Source organism: Protopterus annectens, chromosome 10.part0 (genome assembly GCF_019279795.1).
Source record: "Protopterus annectens isolate FY-2018-M chromosome 10.part0, PAN1.0, whole genome shotgun sequence".
Classification (NCBI taxonomy): domain Eukaryota; kingdom Metazoa; phylum Chordata; order Ceratodontiformes; family Protopteridae; genus Protopterus; species Protopterus annectens.
The window spans coordinates 923,561,532-923,571,708 of NC_056744.1; the positions used below are offsets into that span (position 1 = coordinate 923,561,532).

The 10,177-nt window shown below is 39.7% G+C and overlaps 1 protein-coding gene across 1 annotated transcript in view; it reads right to left on the reverse strand.

Moving 5' to 3' along the window:
• Positions 1–10,177, reverse strand: part of DPYD (dihydropyrimidine dehydrogenase) — a 4,342,678-nt gene that overhangs the window by 17,970 nt on the left and 4,314,531 nt on the right. Inside the window, exons 21-22 of the mRNA XM_044085707.1 lie at positions 8,568–8,711; positions 7,863–8,000 (exon numbers count right to left, since the gene is read on the reverse strand). Coding sequence (XP_043941642.1) covers positions 7,863–8,000; positions 8,568–8,711 — 282 coding nt within the window. The remainder of the gene's footprint in view (positions 1–7,862; positions 8,001–8,567; positions 8,712–10,177) is intronic.

A 10,177-nucleotide genomic window follows, 5' to 3' on the forward strand; every position in this document is an offset into this window, starting at 1 on the left:
CGAGGTACATGCCGAAAGAGGCATTATACTCAATAATGGCCCTTATAAGGGAAGAATACAAGAATGTTATGACTTCCCTGCCCTGGATGAGATACCCTTACTTATGAAGTGGGTGAGGTAGAAGGCTTTCCATACAATGGAAGCAACATTGTGGTAAAAAGTCAGGTTGCTATCAACCTGGGTGCTTAAATCCCTCATGACTGATTACATGCTTAGGACATTGTTATTAATGTGGTACTTTGTGGGGACATCACTCTCTCCAAAGGGGATGATGATGCATTTTTTGGTATTCAGCTTGAGGCCTTGTTTCTGGTATCAATCATTTGTCTGAGTGAGACCCTCTTGGAGGATGTCCACATCACTAGGGGAATTGATGACAACACCCAGCTTGCAGTCATCTGCAAACTTGGTCAGTCATAGCCCACTGGTTTTGGACTGCACCTCAGAAAAGTATATCCCAAATAACAGATGCCCCAAGACTGAACCCTAGGGTATGCCACTTGCTGCAGGTCTTACTGCTTGAGCTGGCTTCCCCTATTTTGACTAGCTGGGTTCTATCAGTGAGCCAGTTTACTACCCATCTGGTAACATATGGATTGATGCCTAGTTGAGAGAGTTTATCTCTTATGCCCAAGTGGGGATTAGTGTCAAAGGCTTTGGGGCCAGGTCAAGGAAGGTGGCGTGCACTGTCTTTTCCTCATCCATGGCTTTAGTGACTGTCTCAAAGAAGTTGACCAAATTTAGCAGACATGACCTCCCCTTGACAAAGCCAAACTGTGTTGCATCAAGTGCTTGGAGGTTGCCAATGTCCATGTTAATGAGGTCCATGATAATTCATTCCATGGGCTTGCAGATCAGGCTAGTTAGGCTGATGGGTCTATAATTTCCCACATCGGTGGATGCTCCACCTTTGTGCAAAGGGATGACAGTGGCTGTCCTCCATTCAGCTGGGACAAAGACGGTACTCAGGCTTTGGTTGAATAGGGTGCCTATTGATGCTGCAAGTTCCTGCCTGAGTTCACGTAGGATACAGCCTGGGATGATATTGGCTCCCATGGAGGCTATATTTTTTTGCCTTTGAGATGAGTGATGAACTGTTCCCTAGATATAAGGGGAAATGCAGGTACTGGGGATGTCCTGATTTACTGATGAGGGGACAGAGCGGTGAAGTTTTTGCTGAATCTGTCAGTCAGCAAGCTTACTATATCTGTGGCATTTGTATATGTGGTGTCCTTGACCAGCAGTTCTGAACAGATCTGGGTGCATCTTTTGAGGTTACAGACATATGTGGAGAAGGCCTTATGATTGTCCATAACAGATGTGGCCAATTTTTGTCTCAAAGTTTGCTTTGGAGGATTTCACTAGTGCTCTTATTTGCTTGTTCAGGATAAGGAGACATTGCTCCTTCTTGGTCTTGGACAACAATTTTTTCCTTTTGCTATAGAGTTTATTTATTGCAGATGTCCACCAGACAAGTTTATTCTTCCTTGCGGAGGATGACTTAGTCCTGTCGGGTATTCTTGATTCCATGCATCTATATAAATGCGTGTATAGTGCTTTGGTGTAGTTTTGGATATTGGTACCAGTTCCTACAGAGGTGCAGGGGGCTGTGAAGTTGTTTATACCATCCATCAGGAGTCTGTAATCAGCTTTGGAGAAGTTTTTATATCTGATCCTAGCTAGAGGGGGGATGGGGCAGATGGTGGCTTTGAAAGTGACCGCTTTATGGTCGGATCTTACCAGAGAGGATAATAATATAGGGATGCTTCTGTGGTTACTCATGTTGGTTAATACCAAGTCCAAGATACCTCTTGTGGGGGCATCAACTAACTGTTCCAAGGCATTTGCATTGACAAAATCGAGGAATCTCTGGGCATTTGTGTTCTGTCATAAGTAGCACTTCCAGTCTATGTTTGGGTAGTTGAAGTCACCCAGGATCAGGTTAAAGGGATGAATCTTGATAGATTCAAACAGGTCCAAATAGGCAGATTAGGCATCTTGAGTCAGATTTGGGGGGCCAGTCGGTAGCTATGATTTAAATAGGGGTCTTATCAATGGTTAACTGCACCTGGAGTATCTCCTGTGCATCATACCGTTTGACCAACCTTAAGGTATGTATGTCTTTAATGTATATTGAAACTCCACCTCCTTTGGCTTTACTGCCCACAGCTTGGAGTCTGAATGTATGACAGTATGAGTAACCAAGTAAGGCTGTGGTGCACTCCGCAGCTTTGAACCATGTTTCTGTGACTGCACAGATGTCAACATTTTCCAGGGTTAAAAATGCTTGCAATGAGTGCAGTTTCATGTTTAGACTCCTAGCATTTAGCAGCATGACTTTTAATTTGTGTTTTGTTGAAATTTTTATGTTGGTAGTTTTAACCTTATCACTTTTCCTAAAAAGGGAACTATTGGGGAGACTTTGCCAAACGCCTGAAGCCCAGGTGAGACAAATGCAGGTCATCTCTGGCAAAGCATCGTGGTCTGTCAATCATATCTTTCCAGGCTGCCAGGTACTGGATGACACCAGAAACTAAGCCAATTGTTAAAGTCAGTCATTTTCTGTTTGTACTGAGGCATCATTCTGGGTGATGGTAGAATGCTGCTTAAGGCTAGGGACATACCTGCCTGGGACACATAATCAGCGAGCTCAATCATGTCTCTCTTCATATACTCCAGGGAGGTATGTCTCAAGCCATTCATACCAACATGGACTATGACAGAGTCATAATAGTACCTGTTGTTGAGAGTCCTGAGTGCGTATGTGATATGGTGGATTCTGGCACCTGACAGACAACTAACCTTGACTTTCTCCTTATCCATCTTAGTGAGAGACTCTAGCAATGATGTGCAGAAATTCACACAAGGGTAATAATATTCTTATACCAGCAAGATAAAAGGCAAGCCTTGAGACAATCAAATAACACAAAAGCTGTTAGACCAGATTTTCCATCCTTGAATAAGTTCACTACAAACTCTCTGAGAAATAAAAATTTCAGCACAGATCAGAAAACATAATTCAGCCAGCAACTACATCAATGCAGAAACAGATAAGACAGATAAGTAAATAATTCAGTCAAGAAAAAATAAAGAGAGTGCAGATCACTGAACAGTTAAGGTGCAAAAAATATACTTATCAGCTCTATATTTCCAGATTGTTTGAGAAGCACACTCAGTCAGAACACAAGGAGATTCTAGCAATGATATGCAGAAATTCACACAAGGCTAATATTCTTATACCAGCAAAGTAAAAGCCAACCCTTGACATAATCATATAACACAAAAGCTGACAGACCAGATTTTCCACCCTGGAATAAGTTCACTACAAACTCTGAAAAATAAAAATGTCAGCACAGATCTTCACTGAACTCTACCTTACAGTTATCCTTCTTCAGATTCCACTGTTTGATCCTTGGCACTGCCCTCATTCTCCTCCTCCTCTTCTTCATCCCCATCGTCATCCGACAGATCACCATCCTATGCTGCCAAATTATGCTTTCCCCTGTCACCATTTTGCAGTTTCTAATCTCCTTCAGACTGGCCCTCCTGCATAGGATATAATACACCAGTGTGCATCTTCCTCCAGTATTGTACATCACTCTATGCTCCTCCCTCTTTAAAAAAAAAAAAATGTTTTCACCACAGCCATGTTCACCCTTTTCATAAAATCCACTACATCTGACCTTCTGCATACCTCCCCTTAACACCATACCTATCCATCACCTCCTCATCCCCTCTGTTCCCTTCAACAACATGCCCATTGAAATCCTTTCCAATCATCACTCTATCGCCCTTAGTTACAATCTCCACCACTTCATCCAACTCGCTCCCAAATTTTTCTCTCTCATGCATCGCACATCCAGCTTGTGGAGCATATGCACTAACAACATTCATCACCACACCATCAATCTCCAGCTTCATAAGCATCACTCTATCCAACATTCCTTTCACCTCCATAACACTCTTGACATTCTGTTCCTTCAGGATAATCTCTACCCCATTTCTCATCCCATCTACTCCATGGTAAGACAATTTGAACCTGCCTCCAATACACCTGGTCTTACTCCCCTTCCATCTGGTCTCTTGCACGCACAATATGTGGAGCTTTCTTTTCTCCACCACAGCTCTCTCCCTTTACCAGTCATACTGCCAACATTCAAAGTTTCTACACTCGCTTCCACAATCCTAACCTTCTTCCACACATGCCTACACCCTCTTCTTCTCCTTCGGCCACATTAGCCCAAAATCCACCAGCACCCTCTTGGCTAACAGCACTGGAGTTGGTTGTTATTAAACCGGGCCTTGACCAATCCAGTATGGAAATCTGTATTGTCGGCATATTTGATCTGGAAAAAATTGTACTCCCAATTCCCTTCTTGATGTAACCCTCCCCATTTATCCAAGCCTGGGACCTGCATGAAGAAATACACTGGCTTGTGCATCCCCTAGTGACTGGGTATATACACCAGTGGTTGAGAAGAGATAGCTAACCCACTGGTAGATAAATTTAGCTTTAACTTTATCCCTTGCCCTTCCATCTGTCCCTTATGATATACCTGAAACTGGCTTACCTCCAGCTATCATACAAGTCCTAAAAGTGCCATCAAAAGCTAAAAATACTTCATCAGTGAGTCCTGAAAATATCCCTGCATGTGTCTTAAATAGCATGAAGCCTGATTTAGCCACACCCCTAATAACACTGTTCAATCTCAGCCTCCATACAGGTTTTGTACCAAGCAAATGGACGACAGTTACAGTTATTCCCCTGTATAAGGGAGGACCTTCCACAGACCCAGGCAGTTATACAGCAGTAAGTCTGACCAGCCAAATATGCAAAGCCATGGAAAGACTTATCATGGAATTCATCAATCGGGATTCAGGGAAGCTCCAAACACTGGACCTTTCCCACTTTGGATTCAACAAGGGCAGGTCATACCTACTCAAGCTGGTGGATCTTTTTGAAAAAGGTCACCAAAGCTATGGATGAAGGCAAAAATGTGCACACCATATACATTGACTTGGCTAAAGCTTTTGACACAATTTCCACTCTCAGGCATAGTAGAAATGTTAAACAAACTGGGAATAAAGCCTTATGTCACCCACCTGATTGCTAACTGGTTCACTGATAGGACAAAGATAATCAGCATAGGGGAAGTTAGCTCCACGAAGAAACTAGTCACCAGCATATTTTCCCAGAGTTCTGTGTGGTGACCTTTCCTGTTTGGCAGCTACGTTTCTGAAGTGAAAGACAATACCAAAGGGCCCTGGCTGAATACGTTTGCAGATGACTGCAAGCTAGGAGCAGTCACTGAATCCCCAAATGACTTAGTCATTCTGCAGCAAAGTTTGTCTTAAATAACTGATGATAAAATCATGGCCTAAAACTAAACAACAAAAAAATGCATTCTTGTATCCTTTGGGAAGTCATCTACTCCAGGGAATTGCCACATTTACAATCTGCCCTTAAGAGTTGACCCAGCTGTTCAGGATTTGGGAACTTACTTGGACAGTGACCTAACTTTTGACCAACGTGTCTGTTGTTGTAATAAAGTGCTTCTATACTACACAGCTTGTAAACAAAGGGGCTCTGTCTAGATCTAGGGATGTCATTGCCTCCCTTTAATTGGCCTTCATTAGGCAATTCATTGAATATAATGCTCTCTTTGACATGTATCTATCCAGACACATGCAACAACTGGAATGCCCACAAAAATACTTTACTAAAGGGATACAAGGCCTAAACAACATGTCCTAGAAGGACCGACTATATTCAGTATCCTGCAGACTGCTAAGAAGTAATCTGTGTCTGACACAGAAGGCATTCTCTGACCCATTACTGATGGATTTTCTGCACATCAGCAAGTCAAATAGCATCAGAAACAAGCAATCTAGAGATCTAAACAACCTCTGCAACATTGACTGAATGGCTTGGCATGAAGTGTATATTTTATAGAGGATACCACTGCTGTGGAATAGACTCCACATCTACATAAAACAACATTCATCCCTGGTCCATTTTTAGGTGCAACTTAGATTTATGGATGGGAAGCAGAAAAGTTACCACAGGATGGCCCCCTGCACTACTAATTGATGGGTCTTCTCAGATTATCTATGTTATAATTCTAGTTATCCTCATTAAGGGTAATATAACATTATTGACCATGGGATGGGTATGGCAAGTCCATAATCAAATGGGACAGATTATTTCAAGCACAAGAATGAAAATTGCCTAGGTTTAAAATGATCTGCCAGGGCAGCTAGTCTAGTACTTACCTATGGTGAAAGACTACTTTTCTGCCTCTAATATGATCAATTTAGAAACATTCATATGCAAGGATGCAAGTCTGAAGAAATTGATGCTGCTAAGACAGAACTGCACAAATACTTGATAACTAGATTCTAATCTCTTTTGCAGCATCTGGGCTGTGATGTTTTGGTGCAACCTAGAACTGGTCCTCTGCTTAAGGCTTGCTAAGTTATTGAGTGCAATGATAGGCTCTGCCTTCCTTATGACCTTGAACAGAATAATGTGAGGACAGAGAAACAAATGAAGGACTTTAATGGAAAGTAAGCGATATTCAGTTCCTGTCTTATGGGTTATTGTTGTCTTAAAACCAAAATCAAAAAAAGGCCAGCATATATACCACAGTTTTCTGGCCTTTTTTTTTTGGTTTGGACTAATCCTTTTTGGGGCCATGCAGTTGCCGTACTTGCAAGGGTTGTTTTATTTTGTGATTGTTCTCTTCACAATAATTACCACAGTCTGATAATACTCTTACTGCCTTGTTATGATTAATTATGACCTGAGAATTGGCACAGAAAGTATAACTTACATAAGCATGAATAGCCTGTGGTACAGAACATCATTACTTCTAGATTCTCAAGAAGTTCATCAAAGAATAAATGTTACATTAAAGGCAGCCTTTTAGAAATTCACTTTTACGTGCCAAAACACTGAAATATTAACAAGAATTACTGTAGTATACAATAAGTAGATTAGCTGATGGTGACAAAAGCAGTAATGAAGATAAAACGCAGAGTACTTTATTTCTTTCTATTTATCTAACTACACTTTGCTATTTTTTTTTCAGAAAGTTGCAATAGCAATAACAGTAAACTCTAATTTCTTATCCTAATTATAAAAAAAAAAAAAACATTCCAAAGTGTGGTCAGGGGACTTCCTTTCAATGAATATTTAGTAACCTTCTTCAGCTTAAGAAACCTCAGTAGGTCTCTTCCACTGACATCACTGAGATGACAGCAGCAATAAACAAGTGGTTAAGATACTGAAGAAGTGAAAAGATACATACAGGGAAATTTAATTAAAAAAAATACAGAAACTGATCCCTTTACTACTTATAAAGGATGCAAAACACTAAACAGTGATTTCAAATTCCCAATTCATGCCCCTGGTGATCACCCAGGGTAGAGATGGGGGTTGGTGGGGAAAGTGGATGTGGAGGGACCTGAAACAGCATGTGAAACCTTTAAGGAACAGTAAACGAAATGAAACTCAGTATCTGCTTTTAATAATCCTTTACTAGCCACCATGTAATTGCAGTCAAATAATCAATTTCATCTGTTTTGATACCACTGAGGCTACACATACTATGTGCAAACAAATCAATTTAGCCTTAGCCAGCAACATTTCACATCTGTAGCCCCGGCGATCCTCAGTATTTACATACCCATTCGTTCTTTTCTGTGGTATGAGAAACACAAATTACTCACAACATTTTATTGGATCGGGTCTTTACTGTCTTAGGTTTCTAATTAGCTCAGCTGGTAATAAGATGTTTCCTGCTGTAGCAACACTTAGAATACTCGGTGTGATGCATTGCTAATTGCAGCTGGGCTCCTACCTGGTAGCCGGAGTCATTACAGGTCATGTAGCATTTACCACAGTTGATGCACTGCTCTTCATCAATTAACGCTACTACATGCTCTTGGTCTAGCTGCCCATATGCTCCAATGTACTGCAGAGCTCTCCCAATCACATCCTGCAGGAGAAAAGATTTAATGAAATTTACATGGCTATATTGTTAGGAATCCATAGGCTGTCTCTGAGCTACTTGTCAAACACTTTGCAGTTGCTGAAGTCAATGATCCACAAAGAGTTTTAGAGAATACATTAGGCAAAATAAATAAGACATCTGGTGTTTTTTTTTTCTTTTGTTTTCATCTGATTTACAAAGTGTAGGTTGAAAAATGCTAAAGCAAATTGCAACAGCATGCCTTGCACTGTTCAGTGCTATCTATTTTTCTTGCTCAAACTGTGCAAAGAATTATCTTTGTTTTTTTGAAATATTTAATTTCATTCATCTCTCTTGAAAACAAGAGAACATAACTGGTAGAAGTATGCATGGGAACATGCATTTTGGTTATGCAGATTAAATAATCTAAGCTTTATGCTGCTATGAATGGATAACTTTTACATTACTACTACTCTGTGAAGTATTGTTGAATAATTATGCTTCAATTGCACATTTAGGTGCAGAAAGAGCCTTGTTTTTTTTCATTCTGGAAAGAAATAGATGATGAATATCCTTATTGTCAAGTTTTCTTACCTTAACTGTTGGAACAGCTTTCTGAGGTATGAAAATCACCCTCTCTGGTACGGAAGTTGCCCTGGTTTCATTCTTATGCTTCAGTTTGTACTCCATAATGATCTTCTTTCGCTGTTCAAGAAAGGGTCCAAAACTAGGAAGTTGCTATAATGACAAAATTATCAGTCTTAAAAATCATCCTGACATGCACGGAACACTGTGGTTAATAATGACTGAAATGCATATTCCAACATAATCCTCACCATTAATTCCTTTTAATAAACACAGACAGGAAAAGGCACTGCAGTGACTTAGATCTGATGCTGAAATCAATGTTTAATACGAGTCATTTCTAAACAATTACAAATGCAGTAGTTTATAAGACAGACTCACACTCTTTTTTTCATATAATCTAAGAAGTGGTCCTTAGCATCTTGTTTAAGTTCTTTTAAATTCCCCCCATAATGAGTGTGCTATCTTTCAGCAACATTAAACGGTCCTTCCACATTTTTATACTTTATGACAAGCTTGGTCTCCAAGACTCCTAATAATGGAAACCTAAAGACTATGGTACAACAAACTACAAATTCTCTGCATCTTGCAGATGCACAAAAAAAAAAAAAAAAAAAAAAAAAGCCAAGAAGGATTAAAGGTTCACAGTGATATAAAACCAGAATAAAATCTTGAAAAATCACGTACACCACCACACTGATAAGCATACAATAACCTTTAATAAAAATGTAAAAACACAATGTGGACAAGCACTTTCAGATATACTCTTCCTCAGGTCCATAAAACTTAGCACAAATACAAAGATATATATATATATATATATATATATATATATATATATATATATAGTAAACGTTGACCAACCAACAGTAGAATCTCCTCCCTTTTAAAACAGGTTTCAAAGGAAACACACAATTTAAACCAGGTGATTTGTCAGCCATAAATTCTGCTATCCAACTAGATGCAATACTTTTCAAATACTTCATGTACATGTACCTGACTAGAGTATGTCCAACAACTGCTTAATGGCTTCTAAAAGCCTCATGTTATGCTTACTGGGTCTTGTCCAGGTTAACCAGAGATAAACCACTTTAGTGAAACAGCCTTCATTGCAACTTATCAATGTCAGTTTGCTTGTCATTGCAATGTTTACACTAACTTACCCTTGGCTAAACTATGCTGTAGCCAAAAAGAAGAATGGAATTTCAATCCCTTTACCTGTGCACCAAGGTGGTACAGTGTTTGAGCTGCTGCTTTTTCCCTGCAAAATCAGAGGTTCAGTTCTTGCCTCTTGATATTCTCTGTGTAGAGTTTGCAAGCTACTGTGGTACAGCCAGGTATAATAAAAAAAAGCATGGCTCATACAGCTCAGTATATTCAGAATGATTTAAAGCAACACCTGAAAAATTGTGTAAACAACATGCCAAAAGACAAAAATACTACCCTAAAAACTGTATTTTTAGAATTGTAGGAGCAAAAGTTGAAAATTAAGTATATATTTCTTAAGTCCATACAGGACAACATTTCAAGATTTTTGTACATATTTAAATGTTAGCTGTGTACATGAGTCATCAATTTGAAGTCTGGGAACAAAATAGAAATTTCTGGATATATCCTTG